General features: G+C 37.6%; 1 protein-coding gene across 1 annotated transcript in view; it reads right to left on the reverse strand.

The window, feature by feature from the left end:
- Positions 1–4721: 4721 nt before the first annotated feature.
- LRP12 (LDL receptor related protein 12) overlaps positions 4722–13856 on the reverse strand; it is a 49288-nt gene continuing 40153 nt past the window's right edge. The window contains exons 5-7 of the mRNA XM_041412544.1: positions 11274–12375; positions 10280–10412; positions 4722–7952 (exon numbers count right to left, since the gene is read on the reverse strand). Of these exons, the coding sequence (XP_041268478.1) occupies positions 7089–7952; positions 10280–10412; positions 11274–12375 (2099 nt within the window). The 3' untranslated portion in view covers positions 4722–7088. The remainder of the gene's footprint in view (positions 7953–10279; positions 10413–11273; positions 12376–13856) is intronic.

The raw sequence follows: 13856 nt of genomic DNA on the forward strand, positions 1-13856 counted from the left end.
CCACATCCGTGATTTACCAAATGAAAATAATTTAGCAAATTTAGGAATAAGTTTGCAAGAAACAGGACTGAAATTTGGAACATCCAGCAAACCTTGAGGACATCTAAAAGTCATTATAATGCAGACACCATCAGTTTAAAGTCTTCTGAGACACACAAACTCTCACCACTTCATCCTGGAAACTTTAACTGCTACCTGCCTGCATAAAATCCCATTTATTTTTAAGTTCTCCTTTAATTATCACACCTTACTCTTATCTTTCATTTGCTTCCAATTTCACATTCTTCTTACCATACCCTTGTGCTGTAAAGCTCTTCTACTATCACACAGTCTTCAGCTTTTTCTTAACTCCAGAACTCTTACTAGCATTAACCTTCAAATTAAAGTTGGGGAAGCTGAAAAGTATCTCAAAATGCAGGAGCAGCAGACAAATAGGCTTTTGAACAAACAGACACTTTGTGAAGGAAGCTAGAGGTTGATAATGAGCAGCAGAAAGAAAGATGTGCTGTTAATAATATTTCTTATTTTTGACAATTTTCCGCCAATGTGGATCATGATCCACATTTGCAATGTGAGAAAATTAACAAAAATGGTACCAACAGCTTTCAGTAATGATGGATAACGCAGTAGGTTTTGGAGAATTGGTGAGTTTAAGGTGCACTCTGGATTTGCGGAAAGAATGCTTATCTTTTGCCATATTCAGAAAGTCAGAAGGACTGAATACTCAGTAGGCATTTCTTCCAACTCCTATAAAAATCCATAATGCCTGTTCACCTGGGTTTTGCTTTCACACTCCTCTTCTCTGCAGTGGGAATTTAATAAAATTCAATTCAGTAAAACCAGATGGCCTAAATGTAATTGCACCTGTAAAGTCTTTGTAATTGTGAGACGAGTCAGGTGCCCTCGTCAAAACCTCACAAGTTTTCAGAAGAGTCTGCTGGCTACTTTCATGAGATGGATTTTCAGACACAAACAAGTAATGAGGTTTCAAAACCAAAGCTCTCAAGCCTTCTTCAGCTGTAAAAGCTTTCCAAAACTAGCAAGCATGCCCCATGGTTTTCTATAACAAAAGAAGGCTAAAGAACTTTAAGAAAGGTGTTCAATCCTCTAGTTCCACACAACCTGTACTATAAAAATGCTCTCCTAAGTACTGAGGTACATCCAAGATCCTAGTGCCAGTCTTTCCACAAATACATTAGCAGTGATGAAGCCTATTAGCATCCAGCCTTGGGCCCCACACGTGTGACACCAAGGAAGGCAGCCAAACGTGTGTGTGCTGAAGACCATTCTGCTTTTTAGAGAAACAATAAGTAGTGACTGTTCTCCCCTTTTCATAAGGCAAACTGCCTCCTCCTCTTGGATCAACACAAATGGTGAACCACAGACAGTAAAACCAATAAAGAAAAAGGAATGACCAGGAATTCAGCAGAGGATCAACAAAGAAGCCGTCACAGTCTCTCTCAAAGTGCTCTTTGCTCTTTTTGTTATTCATTGGCTCAGTAAGGGTCCAATAAAGTGTCCACTTTCTAAATATCTGTGAGACAGTTCAACTCAGGCATCGGAGTCCTAAGTCTCACAGTACTCTGGGAAAAAAACAACTCATCATACCTGTCAGTTACTTCCTGGTGCATAATCTCAGTCAAAGAAACTAAGTTCTTAGGTGGGATTTTTCCAAACTCCAAGAAATATAACCACAAAAGCACAGGGATTAGCTGTCTTTGGAAACTGTTATCTTTACTAATGCATTGTCTAAAAAAACACTGCAAAATATTAGATGTATTTTCTCCAGCTCTCAAACTCAACATCTATTGAAGGAACACAAAGTCAGAACTATAACTGCTGGCCAACAGAGTAGATGAGAGAAAGCAAAACTGAACATCTCTGTTCTTTGCCATGCTACTGCAGAAATACTATGTCAGTTTATGACATTCCTCACTATCCTGTATATTGCTCTTTTTCCAACTGTGGCTGTACAAGATGGTTCTTAACTAACCACAGGAAAGATGACAGATTAAACCAATGTATTTTACCCGTTGTTTTTCCTCAATTTTATAAACCTAGAGAAGCAGATAACTCTATTTCTTCAGTTCTGTTGGCACATCTTCAGATGCATGATCGTTTCATTGCAAAGGTACAAATGCAATTCTACTAAACCTCTGTAACACCATAAGTCATCATGTTGTGATGAAATCAGAGATTTCTGCTCTGAATTCAGACACCTGCCTCTTGGATAATATGCACAATGTATGCTTACTTCAGGGATCATGTCCTTATTCCCTAAAACAAGTTTATTTCTTTGTCTTTTACATTTTGCATAAGAAACTCTTATTATTTGTAAGGAAGTCCACACTAAACCATAACTCCTTCCTTCTTTCTCTTATCTCCTGATTTGACATGTCCTACCCACTATGACTTATTTTTGGGAAGGTCTCCTGCAACTGTTTGTCTCAAAAAAAAAACCACCCAAACAAACCTTTGTGCAATGTAATATAATTATATTCCTTTAGAGTGTCTTGCCTGCTTTATTACAACCTTTCCAAAATTCAAATCCAGTGACTCAGCTTTTCAAGATTTTCAACTTTTTTTTGCTTCCTGTGTTTTCCACCCATTTCTTTCCTGCACAAGCAGCATAAAGGGTAACTGTGATCTGAAAAAAACCTGAATCTTGCAAAAACTTCACTGGCATCTGACTCTTTTCTTTGGTTTTTTTTTTTAACAGGATGCAACTTGGTCACAAGGAGAAATTAATGCCGGAAGCTAAAGTCTTCTGCTAAATTTCAGTGTGCACGTAAAAATATCACGAACAATTTGTGTTCGGATATTCACAAAGATTAGCTAAATTCTGTTTACTCTAAATGCCCTTTCTCAAAATGTGATCAGGACTCATTAATTTACACTGGTCAGAGCGATGTCTCTTATTCCCTCCATCGATGATGTGGGGAGTCTTGTCCATCTGAATTCTTAGGTTATACTTCAGTTTAGTGAATCCTACATTCTCTTCCCCCAAGTTACTACTCACCAAATAGTGGGCACTGCATATGAACAGAAACCTCAACTAGACATACTGACATGAATGTTGTGCTATAAAACTTCTCTGTATCAAGTCCAATAATTATGGACTTTAATTTATTTGGATGAAGCAAAGCTAAATACAACAGTAAAATCCCAGTGGAGGATTGAAGGGTAAAAGTTTTAACTATCAGTCTGCTTACCTCTATATACTTTTGGTGACTTGGTAAAGGGACAAGACAGTCTTCTCCCTTGTCCTTTCAGAACACACCCCATTCTGGGCAACTGACTTGTAGCTGATGTCCTGGAAGAATTCAGTTACCAACTGTTTATTCTCAAAAACTCACAAGGGAGGAAGAAAAGAGATAAAGTCAAAAAAACCCATAAACTGACAAAACACTTCACAGAAAGCTTCATTACAACTGGAGGAAGATGAAAACTTTTTACTTAAACCAAGACTTATGGGGAATGTGCAGCACTTCCTCAGGACAACCATCACAGTTGAGTATCTGGAGACAGCTCAGCCTGGTCTGCCAGCGGCTGGGCACCTTGCCCCCGCCGCTTCTCCTCCTGACCGTAGTGCCGGTATATGATATCAAATTTCCAGCCTGCACAATCTATCGTTCCTCTCCCGGGGGGGTGCTGCCCAAACCATCCCAGGCCTCCTCCACCCTTGCACCTTGCAGGACTCCAGCTTCTCTCTCTCTCTCAGGCCGCATGGCCTCCCCCTCCCCCACCCAGACGCAGCCGGGCAGGGGAGGAGATCAGATCCGCTCACCTGCTGGACTCCAAAGAGGAAGTTTCGCTAGGAATGCTCTGCTTTTAACCCCTGTGTGTTCTCAGAGGCGTATCCAAGTCTCCAGTGGCCACACCAGGTGCCAATTTAGAATCTGGCCACTGATTGGTTTGACCATAACTTTCCCAAACCCTCACTTCCTGGTCAAACCACGACACATATACAGGAGAATAAAACACTCACTTTTCAGAAAGGAAGCAAAACCTCATCCCAAAAGAAAAAGCCATCATTTGATCTGCAGTGAGTATTTAATATATAAACTTCACTGAAACAGTATTTGTGTCCCAACCTGAACTTGATTTCCCTGGACTGAATCCAAGCTTTGGCACAAGTTCATGCTTTGACATTCAGACAGAAAGTGAACACATAATACAGTAACTAATTCCAGCATCCGCTCCAGGAACCTGTTTTGAAAGAAGAGTTATCAGCAACACTTGCTGAACTTATACTGAAAATGAACTTTGGAAACAAAACAAGTCCTTGCACCATCTGAAGCTCAGACTCCATAATGTTTCAAATGACAAAAAAAGTGTGGAATGTGAAAAAGACAGGTGACAAAATCTTCCCATGTTTAAATAACTTTACATGAGGAGAAAACTTGCCTCACAATAACCTAGATTCTTTCAAAGCTGGCAGATGAAAGTGATTTATTACAGAAAACAAGATAATTCCACAGTAAATATTTCTGACATTTTTTCAAACTGCCCAAGTATTGTAGCACAGCTAAATCAAGAATCAATTAAACAAAATACTAATTCAAGCTCTCCAGCATAAAAAGAAACAGGGTAATAATGTCTTATTGGAACCCTCAATAAAACCAAACAAAACAAACACAACCAATCACTCACACATTACTCCAAGGAAAAATCAATCGCTCCTTTCAATATCACTAAGAAGAAAAAATCACTGCAACAAATTCACCTCATACAAATATGAATTTTATTTACAATTTTCCAAATTATCAATCAAATCCAACTTCTCAGTTAAATGTGTAGCATTTGTCCTTTAAAACAAATTAAACATTGTGTTCTTTTTACATCTGCAATATGGAGTCCATAGGTACATGCTATTTGGGGCATCTAATGGAACAAATTTAGATCACTATGTGTGTTAAACACTGAAGGTATTCTGTGAAGACTCTTTCTTTAAAATTTATCTGCCTCAGGGACAAGCATTTCCACAACCACTTGCTAATGACAATTAATTAGGAAGGTTTAAAAACCCAGTATTTTATACCAGGACATACTGTTCACATATACTTCAGGGTGTGTTACCATGTTCCTATTGCAAAGCTGCCTGCTCTATAAGCAATGCTACTGAAATCAGACTAGAGATTACCACAGATTTAGATATTATTCAATGTGAATAAAAATGGCCATTGATGACTTTTACTTGAGTATGTGTAATTATGGGCCAACTTGTACCTGATCTGGTACCAGTGTGTTGCGATCTGTTCTGACACTTGAAACCGCATGGGTCGTTATAATAAAATCTTTTACAACTGTATTGCACATAAGGTTCCTCAAAAGCACAAATCTATGTAATTGCATCCTGAACTCAGAATTTACCTGCTAACTCTCATGAAAAAAATCAACCAGATGGTAAAACAGTTTTTTTGTCTCTCATCCCAGTGTCTGTGAATGAAGAGAAGAGGGAGAAGATATATACACTTTGGAATCTATTCAATTGTTTGTTCCTTCTGCATGTGATTTGTACTTCAGAATGAGGATTTTAAAAAAATAAAAAGCCAGACAGACCTTGGATTTATCTTTAAAAGTACCTCAAAAACATAACAAAAATTCAATTTAATTTTGATACATATTAAAATTTTAGTCAGTTCTGCCCGACAGCATAACACGACAGAAATGCACAAGACTTTAAACATGCTTTAAAATGACATTCAACAAAGTATTTAAAATTTAATAAATAGCATACAATCACACACAAATACATTTCATACTGGATCTTTAAGCCTACTAAAAACAGACTGGCAAAGAATAAATAAAACAGTAGTTGACAGTTTTGTTTTTAAAAGGTGGAGTTTTTTGTTGTCACACTAGTAGCCACATATTAACCTTCTTATCACAAAATTGGAAGTTATGAGCTTTTTTCCTCACTGATCTGTTTTGCTCCAACATGTAATATCATAAAAAAAATACACTAAAAGGGTTTTCTTTTGGTTTTTTTTAAACAACCAGTCTGCAACTGAGTAAACCAGTTTTAAATACAATGAATAAATAGGGAATTAGTAAAGCAAATTCAATTGCAACAAAACGCAACACCCCAAGAAAAGAGCCATGGAAATATATAGCCATTGCAATATTAGACAATAATAGTACTTAAAGTGATAGTGCTTGTGCACTAAGCTCATTAGAGACCTTAATATGATTTTAGTGCAAATCCCTTGAGTCCAAACAAGCTTTATACCCTACAGTATTAGGGAAAGATCTATTACCAGTTGGAACTTATTCTGTAGTGTATTTGTACATATCGGATGTTTAAAGAACTAACACATATTGTAATATCTTCGGCCCTTTTTTACTTCAAATCAAAAAGACTAATGACTGGGGATTTTACATACTGGTCGGCTTGTACCATATTAGATTGCAGTTTAGGAAAGTCAGTGCTAAAAAAGCTTTTGCCATCAGTTTACCTACTATGCCTAAATTTCATATATCATTGCATTTTGTACTTCTGAAAGAAAAAGAATGCTCCCGGAGAAAGTTTCTCCTCCCTTTAAATAAGTTCACATTGTGATGAAATTCAAGAATATTTAGACAAAGTGTTGAATAAACTCAAAGAAAAGTACATATTTTACATTAACAATCCTTACCATATTTAGTATATTAAGTTACAAGTATGTTGGCAATAATACAACAGAGTCAATTCCTAAAGGAAAATAATTCTGTACAAATTCACCTGTTAATATGGGGTTAAACAGGCAGCCACTAAGTCTTGAGCAGCCATGTTTCAGGTTTGAACTATAGTACCAGGATAAACTAAATTTGAAACTAATGAGGAAAACTTCAGTTTAAAGAGTAATCCAATTATACTGGATACACACACACACACTGTGTATTCAGAGCCATTAAAATGTTCCCTCTTATAGTTCCATAATGTCATCCAGTATAAGAGAAGTTTAATCAACCACACAGGCTAAAATAGCTTTAACATAATGTTGTCCTGGATTTTTTAAAACTAAAAACTAATTTTAACCATGAAGTACAAAACAATGACAGATATTGCTCCAACTTGTACACAATCTTTCCTAAACAATCCGTACCTAGCAGAGTAATAATGCCTCATCGTCACTAGTTTCGTTTTTCACTGTTGCCTCTAAGCAAGTGTCGGGGATCTGGGCAGTGTGTACGATGCCACAGCTCTCACAGGGGCCATCTCGACTGCATGACCTTACACTGTGATGTGTTGCACTGTAAGGCTGTCTAAGCCCTGGTCCTTGATCTGAGCTGAGATCAAGTAGAGGTCTTGAACAGTCATTCATGTCAAAGTCTGATGCTACATCAGAGACTGGAATTAACATTTCAACATCATCATCCTCTTCTCTTCCACTTACCCCATTATCAAGCTGTCTCAAAGGACTTTGGTTCTGATTCACTGAGCTTGATCTCCCTAAAGTAAAGCGTACCCAGCGTAAGCCTTGAGTCATACGGCTTAGTGCGCTCGAGAGCTGGTGGCGTGCGGGACTTGTGCTTGGGGGCTCTACGCTTGTCACTTCTCTTCCACCATCCGTGGTGCTGCTACTGCTGCTCTGAGCAGAGGAACTCCCACATGCTCCCACTGTTGCTTCTATTGCTGTTGCAGGAGGGACTTTTTGAGGCAAGGTGGCAGCAACACCACCAACTGCTCCTGCTGTGTCTCTTCTTTCATTTTCTGTGTCTGTATCATCAGATTCAACTGAAAACAAACTTCTGTGAGTATTATTTCTTTCACCTTCTCTACTAGTACTTTGGCTGGCAACATCATCTCCATCTGCTGAGACCAATGCCAACGATCCAGAATGACGTGACCTTGCAAAATTAAAAATTCGATTCCAAATGTTACTTGATCTGCCAGCAATAGGAAGTCTGATTGAGGTAAATCCAAGCTGAGATCGTACTGCCAGCCTGAGGTTTTCCAGAACTGAAGCCTAAATAAGAAGACAAACAATCACCCATTGACAATCTACTGGTATAACCACTAACTATTGCGCAAAACAGCATTTAACAAAGTTAAATGTAGAATCTTAAATATTAGAAAATGTTGCAACATTCTTAATAAGGATCTGGTATATGTAGCAAAGGGTATTTAAAAGAAAAAAGTAGGCATGACAAAAGTTTAGGTGCTCTAGAGGAAGAAACATTATAAACAAGCAAATTAAGTGGAAATACATATGCAAAGGCAATAAAAGAGCAAGGACTTCAATACAAGTTATATTTCTGCCCTAATAAAGGATCTCTAAATAAAGACAATGTGAAAGCAAGGCAGTATAGTCTGGATATGGAACACAGACTAAAGAAAAGTACAACCACAGAGCCAGTAGAGCAGGCATACAAAATCTGTTACAAACAGCCTTACCAAAAAGTCACTGTGGATTTTAAGACTACAGCACATAGAAACATGTCTCAAGATGTTTAGGATTTGTAAACAAAGTCTTCCAGAAAGATTTAACAAAGGTGGCCAGCTTCTTTATCCACTACCACAGGGCTGCCTCAAAGGGACTAAATTAAGTATCTTCTCCAGCAGAGGCTTATAGTTTGATTTCCCCCCCCACCCTTTCTGATATAATCAGTTAATTCCAGTTTCAAAATGCTTTAATGCTTCTGTTTAAATAAAATTATCTTATGTGCTCTAAACTATAAATTTCCCAAATTCAGTATACATTTTTGAGCTATCCAGCTACAGAAGAATGCATGCCTGAATTTTCCTGTTTAAAATACTGTATAATTTTTCGACTGTAAGGTAACATAAACATAAGAACACAAACACCTTTGTCTTGGAGATCCCTATCTCAAACTTAGAGCAAACACTGCCTCAGCTAAGTAGCTCTCTTCTCAAATAGGGTAGATCCAGGCCCCCATCATTCTAAAAATATTCACGAATGTGTTTAATTAGAGGATAAAGCCCATATTCACAACTTTTCCTTAAGACTATGGCAAAAAAAAAAGAATATTCTTTGGAAGAGCCATTCCCTGATTAAACCCTTAATGTATTTCCCTTAATTTATAAAACCTGAAATTTAGTGTTCTCATGCTGTCACCTTCATCTCTCTTCCACCATCCTTCAGACAGTGTTTCTTCAGGAAGCATTGGTTTGCTCCACGTTACCTGTACTAGAGGACTCACACATCTGGGCATGACAACTACTTGAGGTAGGGTTAGACTTTCTCAAGCTAACCCTACCTCAAGAGACTTGTGAACAAAGATCCATCATAAACCAGTGAAGGTTAATTTTTCTGGGTAAGAGGACAGCAAGACAAATTTGTGAAAGTACAGAACTGGCTTGAAACAGAACCATAATGATCATTATCATAATCACAGTAACCCACTGAAAAAGGACAAGGGATTCTACAGTGTTCACTATAGACAATTATTAAATTTATTAATGAAGTTCAATGCTAATTTAGCTATCAAAAGAAATCTTTACAATGTTTTTTTAAAGCTTCTTATGCAAATTGCAATTTATTTTCCTCTTTTCCTCTAATCTTTTGTGGCAGATCCCAGCTGCTTGTGAACATGTGAGCATGAAAGAACATGTGATAGTCATGCAATTTTTTCTTACCATAAACTTTGCTGTATTAACTGCAATACAATTAATGCCAACTCTAATAGAGCACACCAGGATTCCCAGACTAAGACTTCTATTTCTCACAAGAGCTTTATAACTGAAAGACATTTTTTACTACTTGAAAAGTTTTTTTGAGAGAAACTCATTCATCAACCATGTAGGAAATGCACTAAGCATCCACCTCTGAATCTGGGTGACTAGAAACCACTGACTGCCATTTACTAGCTTTGGCTGTATTACTCATTCCTGGTAATTTTATATGATATGACAGCCTGTCTTTCCCCATCATCTTGTTATACACAGCAGGCATGAACATATCTACACACTGTGCCTGTGAACTACCATTCTGCATTAGAAGGCTAGGTCTTCTTTCCCAAATTGCAAAGTGCCATCTTGCAATCTTTACTTTCACAACAGTAATACAGAACATACAATTAGATCTACCAATCTATTACTTTTCATGCAAGAGGGAGTAGTATAGTAGGCTTTCTACAAAAGAAAGCCTGCAAAAGAAAATGTGGTGTTACTATATCATGATTTTGTTCAAAGGCTATATCACTTGTATAACACTATTGACTAGAAAGAAGAAAAAGGAAATGCTAGAGAGGAAAAAGAAGCAGAATGAAAAAAATATCTTTATTTCAGTCTCCTTAAAATTTAAGGGGTCTGCCTGCTGTTTTGAAATCTTACCTGATTGGGGGAACAAACAGGGAAATCTTCAACTGGTGGAATTAAACCCTGGGCAATTAATTGTCCATAGGATGGAGGAGCTTCTCTTCTTAACAGTTCAGCCTCAACCCTTGACAAATGAGTTTCAAATGATCTTCCAAAGAGAAAAGAAATTTCAAAATATGTAAGACACTGATTTTTGTATATATATATATATATATAATATACATATACACCTAAGAATGAAAGCAAACCAGACTATTATAATCTAAAATAAAAAAATTCAGAAGAGGAAGTTCAGCTAATTTAATTCAAATTTAATTAGCAAAGAATATAGTAATTCCTGTGAGTCTGTCCAGCTGAAATGGAAGCAAAAAAACCAACCCAACAATAAATTTTTTAAAAACAAACAAACCAGCCCAAACCCATGGGCTAAATAAATATAAAAAGCACCACAAGTAACTCTTATATTATTGTAAAAGATTGAAGGATATGTAATCCTGATATGAACTAGCCTACAAGAGAAGAAACATGCTGTTATATAATGAATGGTGATATAAATTGCAAATTAATCAACTACAATTTTCCCACACTTCCTTTTTGGTAACACCATATCAAAGCTTTAACCCTCTAGAGTGAAGCAATCAGAACACTTCTATCTCCCTTTTTCCTCACTGGAAGAGTAGTCAGTCCCTGGAACAGGCTCCCCAGGAAACTGGGTCACAGCACCCAGCCTTCAGAGTTCAAGGAGCATAGGGACGATGATCAGCCATAGGTCTTAGCAAGGTTTAGCTTCAAATGTCCTGCAAGAAGTAGGGAGTTGGACTTGATATTGCTTATGGGTCCCTTCCAACCTGATAAAGTCTATGATTAACTAACCTCTTTTTACTATCAAAGAAAAAGGACCAATGTCTCTACAAATCATGTGCAACAATAACCGTATGGGAATAAAACTACTTCAAGTACAAAGGACAGAAAGGACCAAAACATTTTAATGAAGTTGAGTTCTACTTACCTTCGCTCAAACATCCTGAGTGAGTACAATTTACAAGTACATCCCAGTGCAATGACAAGCAGCAATCCACAAATAAGACTCCCAATAACAGCTGCAGTTATCACTCTAGTGGGCACAATGACTGGGCAATTCTCTTCGTCACTGCCATCGCCACAGTCATCTTGAGAATCACAAACCCAGCTCTCAAACACACAACGGTTATTTTTGCAGTGAAAATTGCCTGGCTGACAGAAGAAACAATTCTTTTCATCCGAACCATTAGGGCAATGATTCTGGTAGTTGCAGCGATCTGAACGAGGGTAGCAAACACCATTTCGAGAGCAGGGAAACTCATCTCTTTGGCACATGGTGCAGTTGGTTTCATCCCTTCCATTTGGACAGTGCCAGTAGCCATCGCAGCGTTGCTGCTCTGTGTAGCACCCCCAATTTCCACCGCAGGGGATTTCCCAGGGCAAACAGAAGCCATCAACTTGATACGTTGCATTGAACCCTCTTGCAGCATTTACTTTGTCAGCACAAAAATGCACTCTTATCTGTCCTGAGGATGAAACAACTGTGAGCGGAGCATGAGAGTCAAATGCTGTCAGTACACGCAACAGCCTCCGTGGATTCTCCTCTAATCCATCATATATTTTCACATAGTCTCCATAACCTGTACCATCAAGTTTAAAATCGGTGAATCGCAAGATTACTTTGCGATGGTCACCAGTGTCTATCAGCCAGGTGCAGTTGCTGCCAGGTGGGTAGAAGTCAGGATAGTTGGGAGAACTGAAAGTACCATAGAAGTATTTTAACCACTGTCCACATGTTGGCACATCACAGTCTATTTCATCTCCCAGGTCAAGACAATCAATGTTACCATCACATTTTAAAGATTCTGGAAGGCAAGTGTAAAGCTTGGTGAAGCGGGACAGACACTGGAACTGATCGGCTGCACAAGGCTGAAAGGAAGAAGCTGTTGGAGGATTAGCTTTGGCACAGATTTCTTCATCTGAGTTGTCTCCACATTCATCCATATTGTTACATTTCCAACTTTCTGGAATACACTTCCCATTAGCACAATGAAACTGGTCACAATCACAACTTGGTTCATCAGATTTCCCTGAAAGTTCAAAAAAAAAGTTTTCTTAGAGTTTAGCACTTCATAGTTTGTGTTGTTTTTATTTGCCGCACCAGGTACTTCAGAAGGGCAAAGCAAATGCCTGAAATGTCTTTAAACCATGGCAACTTTCAGGAAATTTCAAGACAAAACAGGTTTTTCAAGTGAAAACTTCATCAACACAGCAGCATGAATCTTATCCTTAGCTGATTTCAGTCAAATAACTTTAACCCAAGCAAGAAAACAATGCTCATTTATAGCTATTGAGAAATCTGACTTCAAATATGCTAAAAGTAAGTTAGAAAAACACTCTCTCATCTATCACTCAAAACACAGAAACATTTTGTGCTACAGTACTGGTTATCTCCTCAAATTCTTTCTCCGAAAAGCAGTGAGACTCTCTTCTCTTTTGGAGATTCCTACTTTGTACCAAAGGATCTAAGGCAAGAGAGAAGCTGAAAGCTTAAGATTACATATTACCACCAACCACAAAAAGAAACCTCTGTCCTCTCCTTTTCACACTGTTTGCTCCTGTCTCTCCTGCAGAAACTAAGATGAGAGTGCAGCAAATGCAGAAACACATGCTTGCATTTACTTATTGAAGTTCCAGCCATGCTGAACACAGAAGCATACCTTGGATCCAAGTTATTTCAGTTCTTCAACAATTCAGCTGAGTCAAACACTGCTATATAATTTTCAGTCACTGTTATTTCTACAAACCACAGTACAGACTGTAAAAATTGCTATAAAACAAACTGTCATGGTCGAAGTATTAAAAACAAGTCTGCAATGCAGATGGTCCTACATAAAAGTAATTCAGAAAATAAACTAGACAAATATACATTCATTCTAAGGAACACTATACTTGAAGTTTAATAAGGAAACAGGAAAGACAGCATGATGAATTCATTGAAATCCTAATGCTCCCAGGAGAAGAATGTTTTATCTTTTTTTACAAGAGAACAATTCAGATTGGAATGGAGGCTATCTAATAATATCATCTGCTCAAAGCAGAGCCAACTGGTGTTCGATTAGGCTTTTCAGGGCCTTCTCCAATCAACTATTTTTGAAGTTCCAGAGCTGCACTATACAAAATGATAGAAGTTTTCACAGCTAGCTTGAATTTTTCTTGCTGGAGCTAATCTGCTGTGATAGGTCAAGTCATATCATAATTTTGTTCTCCTTTTTTCTACTTTAATATCTCTTAGAAAGCATTCAAAATAAATACTCTAACTTAAAATAATTTTTCTTTGGAAGAGTACAACACAATTTTTAACTTCATAAATGCTAAGGCTTTTAAAAAGTGAATGCAGAAAAAAATTAAATCAAGAGTGATAAATGTTATCTGCTGAAGAATGTTTAGGTCTACAAATCTGCTTTCAGAGACTGAAAAATGAAAGGAGAGCAAAATGTATGTGCTGTCAGTGACTAATTTTCTGACTATGTTCATTTCACACAAAAAAAATCCAAACAGATGCAGTATA

The sequence above is a fragment of the Onychostruthus taczanowskii genome, unplaced genomic scaffold (assembly GCF_017590055.1).
Source record: "Onychostruthus taczanowskii isolate IOZ18803 unplaced genomic scaffold, ASM1759005v1 scaffold4, whole genome shotgun sequence".
In the NCBI taxonomy this organism is placed as follows: domain Eukaryota; kingdom Metazoa; phylum Chordata; class Aves; order Passeriformes; family Passeridae; genus Onychostruthus; species Onychostruthus taczanowskii.